The sequence below is a fragment of the Drosophila bipectinata genome, chromosome 3L (genome assembly GCF_030179905.1).
Source record: "Drosophila bipectinata strain 14024-0381.07 chromosome 3L, DbipHiC1v2, whole genome shotgun sequence".
NCBI lineage: Eukaryota > Metazoa > Arthropoda > Insecta > Diptera > Drosophilidae > Drosophila > Drosophila bipectinata.
In genome coordinates, this window is record NC_091738.1 from 4414404 (window position 1) to 4433472 (window position 19069).

The 19069-nt window shown below is 40.7% G+C and overlaps 1 protein-coding gene across 1 annotated transcript; it reads right to left on the minus strand.

The window, feature by feature from the left end:
* Positions 1-1065: 1065 nt before the first annotated feature.
* DIP-delta (Dpr-interacting protein delta) lies at positions 1066-18529 on the minus strand. Its single transcript, XM_017245029.3, has 12 exons — positions 18347-18529; positions 13765-14247; positions 11966-12072; positions 10450-10654; positions 10226-10387; positions 9918-10046; positions 5242-5332; positions 4723-4806; positions 4325-4434; positions 3128-3190; positions 1614-1913; positions 1066-1533 (listed from the first exon to the last, which is right to left on the minus strand). Exons 2-12 carry the CDS (start codon positions 13877-13879, stop codon positions 1457-1459), a joined length of 1443 nt encoding a protein of 480 aa, XP_017100518.1. The 5' UTR covers positions 13880-14247; positions 18347-18529; the 3' UTR covers positions 1066-1456.
* Between the last annotated feature and the right edge of the window lie 540 nt (positions 18530-19069).

A 19069-nucleotide genomic window follows, 5' to 3' on the forward strand; every position in this document is an offset into this window, starting at 1 on the left:
CGTGAGGTATAAATACAGTAAATTGGCAGGCCTTTAACCTCCAACCTCCCAGTCCTCCAAACCGAAACCCGCGGCGGTTCGGTTTATACATATACATGAACCTATATGCAAATGTGCCATATATCTTCTGGCCTTAATGTCATTTTTCTTTGCCCCGTCGATGGTGCTGTCGCAGTGTCTGTCTGTCTCTCTCTCCTCCTGTCTCTTTCACTCACCCGTTCCTTGGGCCGGGTCATGAGTTATGGCCAATAAATTGGACATGTTAACTGTGTGTCATTGTGCGGGGCCAGGAGACCGCAGGCCACGCAATTTTATGCTGAAATTAATTGCAAGTATTTTGCACAGATGAAGCCTGCCCGGCAGACGCGAGCGAGATGGCCAATGCCGGGCGAAGGGGAGGAAGGCAGTAGTACACATGGGTCCACGGGTCGTATAAGTAATAATATAATTAGCATGCACATTTATTAAAAAATGATGGAAGTTCGCAAAAGCCGGCGATGACGAGGCCGAAATACTGGAAACCCGGAGCCAGGAAACGGAATCAAGCCGATGCAAATTATTATTGCAAATTTTAACCATCTCCGCCAGCAAGATCCCCACCAGCCGGAGCGGGTTGGCTGTAAAAATCGAGTGACATTTTTAAGGCGTTTAAATGCCCCGCATGGCTAAAAAATTTGAAGCCATCACCAGCTATCGGGAGGCGTGGCTGGGTGGCTGCCACAACGACGACATCCCATCGACTTTTTCTTTCATTAAATAAATTGGATTTTTTTTTGCTTCTGTTCGTTTGAGTGCGAAAAGGGGTTGTCCTGCAGCGAAATAAAATCCTCTTGACTTTGACGGTGGGGTGTTAAAGGTCGGTCGGTATATGGAAGCTTTTTAAACAGTGAAAAGAGGTGTTTATATTTTTAATCCACTTCTGATAATCGGAAAACCTTAATCATAAAATAGTAATCTTGTCTCTGCAATTTGGGATATGTTTCAATTCAACTTTATGGTTCATACGATATGAAATCTTATTAATTGATATGTTGGTGGTGAAATAAATGAAAGAAAAGAAAAACTCACATTTGTATAAAGTTCAAAAATTAATAGTTAATCTTATTGGTAACATAGTCTACGTATTGTACAAGTAATATTTCCGGATGAACATCCATCTTAAGCTTACAATTTCAAAAAGTATTATACATACAATGAGCATTTTATAGTTTTTGCAAAATACTTTTCCCTTTTGCTTTTCGTTTCCATAATTTTACAAATTCTTGTAGCCTTGGCGCTAGCCATGTTCGAAGCATCCTTGTTCTTTTCGTTTTGGTTTACTCGTATTATTGGGTTTTTGATATACTTTCAGCTATGAAATATGTTGATGTACCTAAACTATCCCGCCCCGTTCTAGACCCCCTTTGGCTGCATTTTCGAAATGCTTATTGAGTAACTCAAACACGATTTATTGATTTCAAAGCAGGACCAGAAAGACTCCAGACCCCAACAGCAGCGAGCAGCTGAGCAGAGCTCTCTGAGGCACCATGTCAGCTAGGAGAGAAGGAGAGATACATATATCGTTTTAAAGGGTCTGTCGGATGACGCCTGATGAGCATTTCTGAAACACTTACCCACTGACGAGGCGTACTCATTCGGTGGTCGTTCCGTGTAGAACATGCTCTTGCCTATCGCCAGGGAGCCCTTGGAACTGCCCCCCAAGGAGGAGAGACTGTTGCCGGGAGCACCGCCGCCGCCCGGCAGGGCCGATGTCTGCATCGAGGTCGAGGACGAGGAGGCCGCCGAGGAGCTGCCACCAGGACCGGCAGAGGACGAGGAGGCCGAGCCAGGATATAAATCGTTTCTTATGGCATATCCCACATCCGTTTGCATGGATTTCGTTGTGTCGTTGCGTGATGAGGGTATAATATTGTCTGTAGATTTGGAATGAAAATATATACATCAAAATACATTTCAATTTTTTTCCACTGAACACTAAACTCTTCCCTAAGAAACTTTAAGTTGAAAACATTCCAAAGTTGTTGATTGTTTCCACAGTCCTCGGTTCTCAGTTTGTTTAGTTTTGGGTCACTATTGACTAATAAAAGTTGCGGTCTCTTAAACCAAACTTAACCCCAGCCTGACACGGTTTTCAAGTTAAATTGCGTGGAAATCTTGGCTGCGATACAAAAAATTTATTTTCTCCGCACAAAGGCACACACAAAGTCGTACACACAAGAGCCCAGGAGCACATATAGGAAGGAAAACATTCTTTGTTGGCTGACTCCTGGATTAGGTTCCGTTGCATTGCTCGCGCGCTGCTTTGCCAGTCACTTTAAATAAAATATGTTTGGTCTTTTGCTCTCTCCTCCAGTGCTGAGCATCTGCGGCAGTGTTTCAAATGTGTTTCCAACCTAATGCCCCCGAAAATCCTCCGCCCCGGCATAATCCCCAGCATATTGCTTTGCCAGGGTACGCTGAGATCCTGGACATGGAGTAGGGTAAAGGAAAAGGACACGGCCAGCATGGACATGGCACGGACATGGAGGACGGAGACTTGAAAGTGTGTGTACTTTTCTGCTCGACTTGAATTTCAACAAGAACTGGAGATTGAAGCACGAAAAAATGCTTTTTAAAAAATGTAAAACTAGTATTTAGTTTTAAAAGTTGAATTGAAATTTAAGGTCTTATTTCTTTTAAGGTTTTATTAAATTATTAAAAGTCAGAATTTTGTCCATTTTTTAAATATTTTAAACAATATATCTTATCTTTTCTTCGAGTGTCAGTGGATGTCAGATAGAAGAAGGCGAAGGCCCCGTCGCTGAAATAGTCAAAAGTGCTTTACTTTATCTCTTTGTGGGCGTGTCCTACTCCAACTCCCACTCCAGCCCCTTTTCCTCGCCTCCCGCTCCCGCTCCTGTTTGAGGATCTGTCTGGCTTAGCTGCTACTTTCGCAGTTTTGTTTGTGGCTCGCCGTATCCTGTATCCTGCTCCTGACTCCGAGTCTATGTGTTTGAGTGTGTCTGTGTGGGTTGGTGTGACTTTCACGCTCAACACCGAATGTGTTAAGCACAAATACGAAGCATTCCATATCCCTTTAGTTCCCTCATTCCCCCGAGTAAGCCCCACCGACTGATACCATACTTACTCTCCCTGGACTCGACGGTGGTGTGGGTGACCTGCTTGGATGGCGTGGATGGCAAAGGTATTTCTGCAAATGGAATTGAATAACATAGCATAATTAATAATTAGAAACAGGCAGCTAGCAGCCAGAGGCAGCCACTGTAAGCCAGAAAATGGAAAAATGGAAAATATATCAAATTATACAAAATGGTTTTTCATTACATTATGCAGGCTTCGTTTTTATGTGGGCTCTCCTGCTTGTTGGTTTACTATGTCAAGTGGGTTCTCTAGTGGTAAGGTCAAGCACACACACACTCTCTTTACGACTGGAGTCAAAGTGTGCATAAATCAAAGAAATTTTAATTTACTAAAGTCTTAGTAATTACTAATGGAGAAATTCTGCCTGCGCAGCCCTGCTTGGGGTTACCCTGCCAACATTTATTTTCCATTTAAGTCATTTCCTTTAAACGCTCCACAATAAAACAAGTGACTCCAATGACAAAAAAGTTTCAACAAATGTTTCGATAACCTTTCCAATAATACATCTTCAGTACAAGTGCATCAGCAGACTTGTAAACACTAAAACAAACCCCGAAGACAGTACAAGTGCACAAAAAATAAATAAATAAACGCAAGCAATACACAGACACACTCGAATACTCTACACGTAGATGTGGGGGGAAGAAGTCCTTGGGCTAGCAAACGATACAAAGTCAAACAATTCCGAAATTCACCTTTATTTTCCGTTTACGTTTATGGTGAATGTGTCTCCGTGTCTTGCCGGCAATAAGCTTGGGGGTGTCCTATGAGGTGTGGGTGTGGAAGGGGTTGGACGACAGGGGTGGAGAAAGGAGGCTAGCCAGGACCAGACACCAGCAACCGCTCGTTTAGTTTTACGCTCTAGAGGACACGGTATAGTGCATGTAGGAGCTCCTGGATTCAGGGTCTATAGGTAAAAGCTTTCGGCAAAATTGTGCCACAAAGGGCGCACGATATTGCATTGCTCAGGGTGTGCGACGGTGCACTTGAAAAAAATCAAGAGGGCTAATAAGGTTGTTTAAAAAAATAAAACTTAATTTGTATTAATTTCAAAATTATTGAAATTATGATCCTATTGATATCTTAATAATGTTTCCATGCTAGATGATAGCTAGTTTTTCTTCAAGTGCATCTATGTTTGCTGTAACTAGTGCACTTAAGTTACCAATACAAATGCTCTTACCGTAAACACGTATGGAGCCTTCCGTTTCCCCCAGTGAGTTCTTCGAGATGCATCGATAGTTGCCAAAGTCACCATATTGTAGGTTTCTTATCGTCAGCTTCATGTGGGCACTGCAAAGGATACGTTACGTTAAGCTTAAGGATATACCCACAAAACGTTTTACCGCTCCTCCCAGCCCCCTCCCCCGTTTGAATTCTCATAGTTCAACGGCTTATCTGTGAGCTGGGGGGCAAAAACATTTGCGGGAACTTTGAGCTGCACTTGCACCTGACCCCCAAAAGGCAAGTGCAAATGCATGATAAATATTTAACAACACAATTTTAGATGTTGTATGTTGGATGATTATTTTTTTTAGTTTTGGTATCTCCAACAGCCTCTATATTTTGTTTCTGACTTACCGATAGGAGTTCTCCGTGTAGTCGGTTTTGTATTTCTTGCTCGGCAATACCATCACCGAGTTATACACCCAATAGATGATGGCCCTGTGGGTGGAACAGATGGGAGAGGGCATATCAGCATTTCAACTTTTTGCAGTTAAACTCAAATCGAATATAAACGAAAATATATTCAACACAAACACACTGACAGAGGATAGAAGAAAACTAATCAAATTCTCAAATGAAAGTAAATATTTTAACAAAATCAAAGGCAAATCGAATGAGCAAAACTCAACAGAGACGCAAAATTACATGTAAAAACTCACTGCATCCAGGTGCAATAACAAATTTTTCAATTCAAATCATGAAATTTAAATACTCTATTAAACAATTTAGGTATATAAACTAAAAGTAAACTAGTAAGAGCATTTAAAAATCAAAAGTTAAAATAATATAGTTTCAAACATGCAAGCACTCCCACAGTGCCTTTAAATGTATGCTACAAAAACTGGAGTAAATGAAAATCTATGGAAAACTCACTTGGGATGCGCCTCCGTGTGGCAATCGATGGTTACATCTGTGCCGGATGGAGCGCCAACAAGTTGATTCGGCACCCAAATCATTGGCGAAACTGTTTTGAAATGAAAAGAGAAAGATTTTTGATACGGAACGTTGGCAAATGTAAACAGAACCAAAGGGAATATGCTCAGGTGACAAAGGGTGGGACGGATAGAGGTTTGGGAGGCTTTCAGGTGTCGTTGCAAAGCACGCATAAGCGGCAGCATTACGCCTGTTCAACGTTTTCCAGTCAGCTTAAAATGAAAGTGCAATGACAAAGCTGGAAACCTAGACAGCCAGCATTGAAGTGGGGCAATATACATACAATATGGCTAAGACAACACGTCAGCAAAAGGGAGGAAAAATAGCTACACTTATTGGGAAGTACGTGATGTGGATGGGTTTGTCGTGGAATGTGTGGCAGTTGACATAAAAAGTTTTCCGTGGAACAAGAAAAACTTCCTTCTGTTTGTTATACCCTTGCAGAGGGTATTATAATATTGGTCAAAAGTGTAGATATAGCCTTTACTTTGAGCCATATATGGGAAAACCCCATTTTTAAGGACAAAATGGACAAAAAATTTAAAAAATATTTCTCAGGATTTTGATGCAGAATGGTGGAGAATCGATCTAGAAATCGTTTAAGGTACTCCGCTTGAGAATCAGATGAGAATTGGTAAAGATATAGCCATCACAGTGGACCCTATAGTAGAAAACCCCATTTCCAAGGGATCCCATCATGAAAAATGGACAAAAAATCTAAAAACTATTTTGTCTCAGGGTTTTGATGCAGAATGGTGGCAAATCGATCCAGAAACCGTTTAAGGTACTCCGCTTGAGAATCAGATGAGAATTGGTAAAGATATAGCCATCACAGTGGACCCTATAGTAGAAAACCCCATTTCCAAGGGATCCCATCATGAAAAATGGACAAAAAATTTAAAAACTATTTTGTCTCAGGGTTTTGATGCAGACTGGTGGCAAATCGATCCAGAAATCGTTTAAGGTACTCCGCTTGAGAATCGAATGAGAATTGGTAAAGATATAGCCATCACAGTGGACCCTATAGGGAGAAACCCCATTTCCAAGGGATCCCATCATGAAAAATGGACAAAAAATCGAAAAAATATTTTTTCTCAGGGTTTTGATGCAGAATGGTGGCAAATCGATCCAGAAATCGTTTAAGGTTCTCCGCTTGAGAATGGGATGAGAATTGATAAAGATATAGCCATCACAGTGGACCCTATAGGGAGAAACCCCATTTCCAAGGGGTCCCATCATGAAAAATGGACAAAAAATCGAAAAAATATTTTGTCTCAGGGTTTTGATGCAGAATGGTGGCAAATCGATCCAGAAATCGTTTAAGGTACTCCGCTTGAGAATCGGATGAGTATTGGTAAAGATATAGCCATCACAGTGGACCCTATAGTGGAAAACCCCATTTCCAAGGGATCCCATCATGAAAAATGGACAAAAAATCGAAAAAATATTTTGTCTCAGGGTTTTGATGCAGAATGGTGGCAAATCGATCCAGAAATCGTTTAAGGTTCTCCGCTTGAGAATGGGATGAGAATTGATAAAGATATAGCCATCACAGTGGACCCTATAGGGAGAAACCCCATTTCCAAGGGATCCCATCATGAAAAATGGACAAAAAATCGAAAAAATATTTTGTCTCAGGGTTTTGATGCAGAATGGTGGCAAATCGATCCAGAAATCGTTTAAGGTTCTCCGCTTGAGAATGGGATGAGAATTGATAAAGATATAGCCATCACAGTGGACCCTATAGGGAGAAACCCCATTTCCAAGGGGTCCCATCATGAAAAATGGACAAAAAATCGAAAAAATATTTTGTCTCAGGGTTTTGATGCAGAATGGTGGCAAATCGATCCAGAAATCGTTTAAGGTTCTCCGCTTGAGAATGGGATGAGAATTGATAAAGATATAGCCATCACAGTGGACCCTATAGGGAGAAACCCCATTTCCAAGGGATCCCATCATGAAAAATGGACAAAAAATCGAAAAAATATTTTGTCTCAGGGTTTTGATGCAGAATGGTGGCAAATCGATCCAGAAATCGTTTAAGGTTCTCCGCTTGAGAATGGGATGAGAATTGATAAAGATATAGCCATCACAGTGGACCCTATAGGGAGAAACCCCATTTCCAAGGGGTCCCATCATGAAAAATGGACAAAAAATCGAAAAAATATTTTGTCTCAGGGTTTTGATGCAGAATGGTGGCAAATCGATCCAGAAATCGTTTAAGGTTCTCCGCTTGAGAATGGGATGAGAATTGGTAAAGATATATCCATCACAGTGGACCCTATAGGGAGAAACCCCATTTCCAAGGGGTCCCATCATAAAAAATGGACAAAAAATCGAAAAAATATTTTGTCTCAGGGTTTTGATGCAGAATGGTGGCAAATCGATCCAGAAATCGTTTAAGGTACTCCGCTTGAGAATCGGATGAGAATTGGTAAAGATATAGCCATCACAGTGGACCCTATAGTGGAAAACCCCATTTCCAAGGGATCATCATGAAAAATGGACAGAAATTCGAAAAAATATTTTGTCTTTGGGTTTTGATGCAGAATGGTGGCAAATCGATCCAGAAATCGTTTAAGGTACTCCGCTTGAGAGTCGTATGAGTATTGGTAAAGATATAGCCATCACAGTGAACCCTATAGGGAGAAACCCCATTTCCAAGGGGTCCCATCATGAAAAATAGATAAAAAATCGAAAAAATATTTTGTCTTTGGGTTTTGATGCAGAATGGTGGCAAATCGATCCAGAAATCGTTTAAGGTACTCCGCTTGAGAATCGGATGAGTATTGGTAAAGATATAGCCATCACAGTGGACCCTATAGGGAGAAACCCCATTTCCAAGGGATCCCATCCTGAAAAATGGACAAAAAATCGAAAAAATATTTTGTCTCAGGGTTTGATGCAGAATGGTGGCAAATCGATCCAGAAATCGTTTAAGGTACTCCGCTTGAGAATCGGATGAGTATTGGTAAAGATATAGCCATCACAGTGGACCCTATAGGGAGAAACCCCATTTCCAAGGGATCCCATCCTGAAAAATGGACAAAAAATCTAAAAACTATTTTGTCTCAGGATTTTGATGCAGAATGGTGGCAAATCGATCCAGAAATCGTTCAAGGTACTCCGCTTGAGAATCGGATGAGTATTGGGGAAGATATAGCCATCACTGTGAGTGATGGGGGACTATATCTCCATATAGGGGAATATATCCTTTAGCTGCCATATAACTGTACTATCGGAAATGACCCTACTTCCGTGTTTTTTGTAGATAGAAGCATGGGACTTTTTTTTAGGATTATTCATATATTAGTATCTATAAATCATGGGTTCTAAAAATAAATCTTTTAAAATTAAAAAGCCATAAAACATTATTGTCTGAAACGTTTTTGTAGCCCAAAGCCTCACCCCACCTTAAACGTTAAACATTCATCTTGCTCTGAGTTCCAATATATTACGCCTTCCATCTCACTTAACACAAAATGAATGGTATCCTTGGCTTTTCTGTTAGCCAACCTCAATGAAACTATGTATTGGGTTGCGTATTTTCAAAACCGAAACCGAACAACAAAATCGAAGAGCGAGGAGGTTGGCAATTTTAAACGCTACTGACAATGCCTACACCTGCAATAAGAGTCTGGCTTTGGGGAGCGTTTTCCTCACTGTTCCTGCCTCATGCCGATTTTTCCTCCCAATCGGCTCAGCCACGCACAAAACCGTTCATAATAAAATAGAGAGAAAAACACACAGACACCGCCACACGCTATGGATGTGTGTGGCATGCCCCATATTGGCGGAGAGACACGGCGAAACAGAAAAACGCCGTCAAAGTCATACGTGCAACGCCGGCAAGTGACTTTATTGCAGGTACGTGACGTGAATTATTGTCAAAAGGGGGAGTGGGGAGGGCATTGTGAGGAGGAGGGGGCAGAAGTAGGGGGTAGCCGGCTGAAACTCGTTAGGATTAACAAGCGTTTACTGGCGCACGGCGTGCAATGGCAGCGTAACTTTTACGCCCAGCGCGAGGATACCATATCCTTACCGCTCCAAATACACAGAAAATAAAATTGTATACCACTGAAAAAGGATGAAAAAAATAGTATTAAGGATGGGGAGTAATTAATACAGAAATAGTATATTTGGAAAATTTTAATCCCTATTTTCCTTAAGCTGAACAGCTGTTCTCTTTAGACTTTCAACCTGTTATTTCTTTCAGTGTATTTTATACATGTATCCCTAGTTATATATCAGCTGCATTAGATGGCGGCAGCTTAGCTGCGTTTGTCACTCATTGCCAGAGCAACGAGCGTGCAGTTAAATTGATGAGCAGCAGGTACAAGCGACAGACGAGACGCAAGGAATATGGCAGGATGGCTGGATGGATGCCAGGATGGCCGGATAGGATAGATGGATAGCCGGGCTGGATGAATGGCCACGACGCGCTCCGGTAAGTGCGCGCGCGTGTTCCAACTAAAACCGACAAAGGCAGCCAACTACGATCTAATTTAATACAAGGGCCCACCCACTCTCCCCTGTCACCTGGCTGGGAATGGCTTTCATTTCCCATTTAGTTCCTGTACCCCTCCAAATGTTTAAGCTAGTCATCGAATACTTACACTCCACGTCCAAAATGATCCTTTTGGACACTGAGGGCGGTACTCCATTGGTGGCGATGCATAGATAGGCGCCCATTTCGTTGCGACTCACTTTGGTCAGTGGCAGGACATCACCATCGTAAACCAGCACTGTTTTTATGGGGTATCCAGGACATGGATGGAAATAGGAAAAAAGAGTATGAGAATTTTGTAAATTAACACGTAGCTCAGAAAAAATGTAAAACAGTTTTTAAAAATAAAAATTTGTTGAAGAAATATTCTTTTTTTTAACAAACTATAAAGTCATTGAAGCCCCCTCTCCGATTTACCTTTTTTCTTCTTTTCAACAGCAATTTCCTCGCCATCCTCACGTCGCCAAATAATTTTCGGAGCCGGAAAACCATCGGCCCGGCATGTCATGTTGATATTTTGATTTTCACGCACAGCCACCGATGACGGTGTGCTCTCGATGTCCAAAATGTTTGGCGGCACTGCGGATATTTTCAATTTTAATGATATCCCTGCACGAGTCCTGGACCATGGCCGTACTCACCCACCACCTGTAGGTAGCCCACTTGGCTAATCATGGGATTGGTGTTGACCTGGCACATGTAGTAGCCGCGATCATCCTGATGAGCCTGATTCACGTGGAGCAGCCACGTATTATCCGTGTAGGTGATGCTGTAGCGCGGTATTCTGGATATTACATGCCGGTGGATTGTCAAAATCATTTGCCTGTCAATGTGAATCCAGGCAACCTGGAAAATTGAAAATTTTCGGAAAATCGATTGGCATCGTTCGCTCACAATATGACCAACTAATGTCAAAGCCCCTCAAGGCTATGTTGCCTTTTAGGGATATCACACAATACTAAGGCCCCTGCCAACACATGTGGAGCCCTCTGCCATTATAAATGAACGTCATGTTGCGACGCAGGACTCGAGGATAAAGCCAGCCTGACAGCTGTTTCCGCATTTTTAATACACTTTTTTCTTTTATCCTAGCAGACTGTTCGCACTTTCTTTGGGCTTCGCTTTGCCGGTTGCGTGTGACAGACAGGATGCACAGAGAAAATTTTAGGAAGTAAAACTAAAGCTAACATATGGAAACTTTTCTAAAGAATTTATAAAATTTATGGCAGTTTTAGATACCTTTTAATACTAGTTTTGAGTTTTGTTTAAAGCAGAATTAATTTGTACTCATACGGATAAAAGGTACTCATCCAATATTTCACTATTTCATCACCAAAATTAAAATTGTACCTTCAGTGCACTGAGGGATGGACTTATCCTGATGCAAGGATTTCGCTCAGCCTTGAGTCAGCTGCAAACTTTTCAAATTCTCCCTCAGAACCAGCTCTGACAGCAATGAGTTTCTCGCCTCTTCCGCCTTCGTCCTTTCGCCTTGAGACTTTCTCTTTTTCTCACATTCATGTCCTGGCCAATGTTGACAAAAGTCCAATAAGAACAAGGACCAGGACTCTGGCCCAGCCGGCCTGGCCAGATCCTGGGGACAGTGTTTTATATGAAGTTGATATGGCGAGTAAATATTTGTGATTTGTTATGAGCTCGCTGTGTGCCAGCAGCTGAGGGAGATAAATGATAAGTGATTTTCTAGCCATTCTGTTTGGCCGAGAGAGCACCAGAGGTCCTGTCTGCTGTATCCCGATTATATCCTTAGCTTAGTTGTGGATTAAATCCATATATGCAGAGCAGGGCCCTTAAATTGTTTCTTCGGGGCAAACAAACGTCTACGGCTCCTGCTAATGACAGCCGAAAGTCATCGGAAACCAGTTGGTCATTAAATTTCCATTGAATTCGATGCTTATATCTTGATAGGCATTTCAAAATCGCCTTTTATCTTCAAGTGCCAAACGTCTGCCATCCTTTGTGCAATTTGTGAAATTGATTTTTGACAGTGCCCGTCCCGGTTACTAACTCCTTCATCAAATGACCGACCGACGTTCAAGTGCTCAGTTTACGCACGATTTATGACATTCCCTGCCGGCTATAGAGTGTTTTCCGGGGTTTCTTTACCTCACCCTCGGATTTTCCCCTTTCGCCACTCACCTTGTAGCCTCCCAGATGCTCCACCACGCAGGGAAGATTGGCATCCCGACCCACGGCGACGGTGACGTTCGGTATCGGCTGTGCAAAGCGTGGCTCATCCATCATGACTGCAAGATATAGACAATGGCCGAGAGAAAGCCACAGGGAAAGTCAGTTAGTTAATGAGTGACGAGTGAAAGGAGTGGAGAAAGGAATTTTCCTGAAACTGAGGGATTGCCTTGATAATGCTCAAATTAGAAATGGATAGGGTTTCAAGGAGATAAAAGCAATTGGAATATTTATAATGAGGCAGTTGCTTAGGATGCTAGGAAATCATTCAAATTAGATATATGAGACTAATGTTATTATAAAAAATATTAATATTTATTAATATCTTCCTTATAATTTTAAATGCAATGCCTTGATAAAAACTATGTTTGTTAAGCCTTTCTAATTATTACCGAGCGACCCATAAGCCAAGTTATCTTGTCTATTTCATATCTTATAAGCCTCCTTCATTATTTACTTATTCATAAGTAATATTTCTTTTTTAAAATAGTTACTTTTTAAGTCCCACATTAATAGTCCCTGGCTATAAATAATTTGTAGGCCAGGGAGTCCTTGCCATGGCAACAAGGAAACACGGTAACGAAGTCATTAAAGCCCGGCCCGGTAGTGTACCGGGTAATAAAAATAAAGAAGTGCAAATGTTGATGGAGGAGCAATAGCAGCTGTTGCCGGAAATTCCTGACCCAGAGGCCAAATATAATCAACGGCAGTGTGGCAGCAAAAACAAAAGCAAAACAGTGGCAGCCGCAGCCGCAGCGTCATTATGAAATAATTAAACAAAGCAATTTTTTATCCAGTATCTGGCCAGACGGGGCGTGTGGCGGGGAATGGCAGCACGTAGCACGTAGCCTGTTGCCTGATGCAACCTTTGTCTCTGTGGCAGGGTGGTACGTTGCCATTTTCCTTTTCTATGCATTCACTTCGTTTTCATGGCGCTGTCTCTGCGGCGGAAGTGTTGCAAAAATAAGACAAACAAAACGAAATATAAAAATCCTAGACGACTTCGATATACCTACATAGTTACTAAAAAAGGATAAATATTATCTTTAAGTCTATAAAATTATGTTTTAAACTAAAGTAAAGAAAAACTTAACTTTTGGCATGAATTTGATTAAAGAGTGAAGTCTTTTTAATACCCTTTCTTGCTTTTCAAACCATATGCTCCAGAATCCTGCCAACACCTGTTTGAAAAAAATGTTCTACCTTCTGGCCGTGTTTTTCCCCTTATCTGGCTTGTGCAGTCGGAGCACGCCCCTTTGGCGCCTTCTACCCCATACCCGGCCACGCCCCCTTGTACTGGTAGGCACCAGTACTGCAGCTGTGTCACGGTTCACGACTTCGGCCTGCGTTTGGGCCAATGTTTTGGGTTCTGGCTGGGTGGCAGGACAGGCCGTGTGGCCACCGTTTTGAGGTCTCATTTTCTTAATTAAATTATGACCAGATCTGACAGTTCCAACATGGGAACCCAACACGTTAGGGTTAGTAGCGAATATGAGCTTATTTAGGGATTCGGAAAGGATTTTCCAGGCCTGGGGACAGGCTTAAACAATGAAAAGGGAAACTACGCAATTCAATTCCATTTAATAGGAATTCTGTTTAATAATCCCCAACAAAAATGTGGTCTCTGGTAAGCAAAAAACCCAAACTGAAATTATCAATTTATCACAAGCTTTATTAAATCCTCAAAAAAATAAATGCATAATAAATTAATACTGAATATAGTTAGTTTAGTTTATTAATCGCACACTTACCGTGTGTCACCAGATTCGTCATGTAGATGAGAAACATAATCCGTCGATTCGTAAATCGACTGGGAAATATATTTAAGGCTATCAACAGCAATTTAATTACCGTTAAAATAAACATTTTTTATTATTGTTTATATTCTATTTGGTGCTTGTTTGGTTAAGTGTTGTATCTCTATTTATCTGTGGCAGATGGGAAAACGTATTCGTTGAATTGTTTACACAAATTGTAGCTTGATTTTTTTGGGCAACATTTTCGGGTTTGATTCTTGCTCGAATTTTTTGTATTGGTTTGTTTATTTATTTCGTTTTCCTCCGGTTTCGGTTAAAGCATTTATTTGATTTGCGTAATTTAATTTGCACACACAAGTGAACACTTTTGCAATTCAAATTTCATTTAGCGTAAAGCTTTAAAAATCGCTTAATTCACTTGACGCGTCGAATTGCATTTCGCCATTGTTTGTGTTATTGTTGTGGTAGTTATTGCCGCTGCAGACGAAATAATGAAAATACAAATAAAAGTTGCAGTCAACACATGGCATGTGGAAATAATAAAAACAACAAAAAGGGCAGTCAACGGCCACAGGGAAACGCCGATTTCAGGGGATTATGGCATTCCCTATTATTATTATGGCAATCGTCCCGCCATTGGCCATTGTTGCTGTTGCAATCGTTGCCAGTGCCTGGGCTTTACAACGTTGTATGTTGACTACAATTTTCAGTAAAAAAAATAAAAGGGTTCAGGATAGAGGTCATCATATTCCAATAGAATGTTTTCAGCTTTTTACATGACAAAGTTGGCAAAAGTTTTCTAACTAAAAACTTAACCATTAACAGAAACACAAAATTTAATATCAATATAGTGTATCCAATACTAGCATATTCCAGCTTTTGTAGCCAGGCTTTAACTATTGTTTTCGGTTCTCTGTTTGCCAAGTTCATTTGGCCTACCCTTTTGCCTTTGCCCTCTGAAAATGCAACATTTATTATTAATAGCACTTTATTCCGGTCAGCCCCTACATACATATATACACCGATTGTATATACGAATATGGCCACATATGAATGCGTTCCATTGACGTTACTATTTTATGGCCCTGGCAATGCGCATTATAAAGTGCAGAACCACGATGGATGGCCAGAAGTAACGACTGTGTCATTGTAACTGTTACTTTTACGGCTACTACCATTGTGACCGCTGATTTTTTGCCATAACTGTTGTTACCACTTTCAAAATGGTGGAACTTTCATTGCCCTACTCTTTTATTGTATAAAAAAAAATTCCGAAGAGTTAAGGATTCAGATAAAACTTCCATAGTCTATTCATGATGTAACATTTTTGAAAAATATCAATAATATTTTTTCATAAAGAGTATCACCACTTTGGACCATCATAAGCTTCTGTTAGCTTCTTGTTTTTTTCATGGAAATGCATTTAACTGACTGGTTAGGCTGACAATTCAGTTGGCTCTTCCCCCGACTTGGTCGCGAACAATTTTGCGAAATAAAATATGAATGAACATTCCATATCGGCTTCCTGAATGGCCAGACTCCCGCTGGCTTCCTCCCGAAACTCCATTCGACCATGATTCGGTTGATCCATTTACTCAACTCAACTCAGTTGGCGCTTCGAAATATTAATATTTGATTCTGACTCAAAAAAAGTATAAAAATTGTTTGTGCTGTCAAATGTTTGGTAACTAAAGAGACAGAAGACTAAAATATTAACGTTTCTGCATTTATTAATATAGTTTTTTTTACCCATATTGAAAACTTTCAATAGATATTAAAATGTCAATAAAGCCATATAGGTTTTCTATGAAAGCCATACAATTTAATTTATAATTAAACCGAGTCTAAATGTAATATAGCTGTAGTATGCTAATAAGGCTTATAATTAAAGTCAAATGACAATAAATTATTAAAATAGATCCGTAAATGATTAATTAGATTTTTTTAATCACACACTGCATTTTAAATTTCATTAATGAGGCAACTTTTTTTTGCTGATTGATAGAACTACAAAAATGTAACAAAAATAGAAACATTAGACGTGAAAAAACCAATTCAAATGACCCAGAAATGTCCGTCAGATGATTAACATATCAGCCCGCAGAAAAAGGACGAAAGTCCTGACACTCACACACACGCACCACCGTACAGGACTGCGTGGGCGGGTCCATGGGCGTACTGTTGTAGCCTTGCTTTGCTTTTTGACATTTTATTGTTGACAACATTGTTTCGCTCTGACCTCCAGCCATTTCTCCACGCAAGGATCGGGCCGGGCCTGAAGTAATTAGGTTGAAATTACAAATTACTGGGTTCATGTACGAGATTATTACAGCAGGATTCAAACAGCGTCCATGGATGGCTGCTGTTTGGTTCGCTGGGGAGTATTACGAACCAAAATCGTGAAATCAAATGTTCAAATTTTTCGCTTTTTCCAGTTTTGTAGTACATAGAGGTCGAACCGAAAGCGAGCTCGTTAAAAAGCACTTAGGGCCTGGGAATGGGGCACGGAGGCAGTTTGGTAATTATGATGCAATTTGGCCGCCAGAGTCCAGTTTTATGCCATCGCCGGCAATCACAGCTTAACAAGCCTGACATGTATAAATTGAAGCTAACTCGGCTTTCCGCTCGAAGAAAGCATTTCACTCACAAAATTCCTCAGTTGTGACAACTGAAATTCTCGCTCTGGCATCGCGAATTGCAATGTGGCATTTCTACCAAAAAAAAACAAAAAAAAACAAAGAATTGCAGAAAAACGCAAAAGCCTGAAGACAAACCATAAAAGACAGCCTCAACTGCACACTCAAGCCGGAGAATACAATGTAAATTATGCTCGGAGGTAGCAGAAGAAGTGGCATTCATGGCTGTCATCTGGTAGCCGTCTCTTTTCTTGCACCATCTGCATCTCTTTCGCCATGTCCTGTGGCCGCGACAGGAGAATTGTCGACCAGGCAGCTGAGCAATGCCTGGAGATCTGACAGCCAGTGCAAATGGAATTGTTTTCAGGAGGAGTGACTCGTATCTGAAGGAGGAGAAGTAGTGGCTACACTGGTACAACCATATTGTTAGAAGAAACTTTATTAAACTAGTTATGTTTCAAAGAAACTTTCAAGAAATCTGCTTATTTAAAGACTGTTTTAATCTTTTAACTTTAATAATCAAAGAAAGCCTTAAACAGCAATATTATTAATTTTTCTTTCTGTGTAGGAAAGCCACCGTAACAAGATATTCAACGCGTGACATGGAGTGCAGCAAGAAAATGCATTTAAAATTCGTTTTCTTTTCATTCATGCCCCTACGACCTACCACGAAAATTCCTTACAGAATGTTGGAATACAAGAATGTTGCTGAAAAAAAAACCTTTCATTTATTTTCTTCGCTAATAGCTTAAAAACAGAAAGCCAAAAACAAACGATTTGATAATTTTACATTCATTGTTCATTGCAGCCTTGGAGTGCTAATTAGTAAATGTTTTTGTTTTCGCTCTATTATCCTTTTTACCGCCAAGGGGAAAATAAGTATCTGGCAACGAGTGCCTCAAGTTAATGAGCTTGAGGCGAAAAATGCACAAGAAGCTCACGTTCCATGCCACACACCACAATTTATTTTCCCATGGTGGTCTAATTATAATAGTTCTTAGTTAGTTTTAAAGATTTCATTTTCTCTTTTTTTCTACTTAAAATGTCTAACAACTTTTCTATCAAATTAGAGTTCATTTCTTGGCAAATTGGATTGCCTGACTGCGATTACATTTCAGTTTCATGATTCCTCTTTCATTATTGATCTGTCAATTCCTGCAGATAAACGGCCTCTTTGAGATGCAGAAAAAAATGGGAAAAAATTGATTTATTAATGCACTCGATGGCAGCATCTAGTACCCATTATCCTTTTTCCCGGGCACCTAGTGCAGTGAACCAGAAGGATAATGATGTTTGAATAACGAGGCAAATGATGAAAATAGAGAAGAGCGAAAAGAAAATGATAAAAATGAGGGATATCCAAGCCAGCCGAATGCCTCGGGATCCGACTCGAGGAGTAATTCCTTTACAAGCTGAAGGATATTAAAAACAAGAGAGAGCCAAGCACCGGGCTGCAGTCGCAAGTAGCAAGTAGCAGTAGCACTAGCCGTGGCAGGTTGCTTCAGGATGCACGGAGAATGTTGCATAAACTTAACATAAATAATGGAAGCAATATTTCAGTTGAAGGAGCACGGAGCTGGTAGCTGGGATCTGGGAACTTGGAGCTGAGAGCCGAGTCCTGGGAGCACTGCACTCCAACTCCAGGAGCACAGCCCAAGCGGCAACAAATGAAGTTTGGATGACTTGCAGCACCGGCTGATTGCCGTGAAATTTATGTGGCACAGGGTTGAGTGGAGCTGAGCAACCGTCTCGACTTGAGCTGCAGCTGTATTTTTAATGAATTTTTCCCTCTTGCCTGATGCAGGATGCAAATTGCTAAAATAAATGGAGAACGCCACTGCAATATTTCAGGTAAGCGAAATTTTAACGATCCACAACCGCAGAATTTATTGTGGCCTGCTGATGTGGCAGGAATTATTTTTATGACCGCACTCACACACCTCACTGGGAGTATTTTAATTATTAAACACCTTTGTATAACTATTCATTATTTTTAGAAATTATTAAATATTATTATTTATTGATCTGTCGTTGTATTTATTAATTATTGATGGGACTTTGGTTTCAAATAATTGGGTTTTTTTTGGTCGAGGAACTCGCGGTACTGTCTTCCACTTCCGGAGCAGGTTCGAGTCAAACTGATTCCAAATCGCCTTCGCTTCATTGGCACGGCAAAAAAATCAGTTCGGCCAGGTTTCGGCTTTTAAAACACGACCATACTTTCGGCTTGAATCGTTTGGGCCATCGGCTGTAGGTTTCCCAAGTTTCGTCCAGTTTCGAAAAGGATTGGGGCGCAGGCGCCACAATTTTTCGAACGAAACACGTGCGTTGTGGGGCCTGAGAAAGAAATTCGAGGAGAAAACGGATTCAGAACCAAAACAACATTTTGTTTTGCGCCTTTATGTTACATTTTTTTTCATATACATATATTTATTTAACTTTTGCTCTTCGTGGGACAAAAATGTGGGTGAACTGGAAGCCGGAGAAAGAGAGAGAGAAAGCGAGCCGGAGAAAGTACAACAAAAACAAGAAGCAAACGCTCTTGTAAGCAAACGCATAAATCTCATTGGCCAAGAATGTGTAAGCCCTAAGCCAAAATTAATTCCGACGAGCGAACCCGGCAAATGCTGTTCCTGTTTGGTTTACACTGCGGTTTCTGGTGC

Bases quoted from the DNA above. Each gene is read 5' to 3' on its own strand.
- DIP-delta (XM_017245029.3), bottom strand. From the start codon at position 13,879: ATGTTTATTTTAACGGTAATTAAATTGCTGTTGATAGCCTTAAATATA. The intron at 10,047-10,225 runs GTAAATCGGAGA...CCATAAAAACAG, and splicing joins TGTTGAAAAGAAGAAAAAAG to TGCTGGTTTACGATGGTGAT. The intron at 5,333-9,917 runs GTAAGTATTCGA...ATTTCAAAACAG, and splicing joins GATCATTTTGGACGTGGAGT to TTTCGCCAATGATTTGGGTG.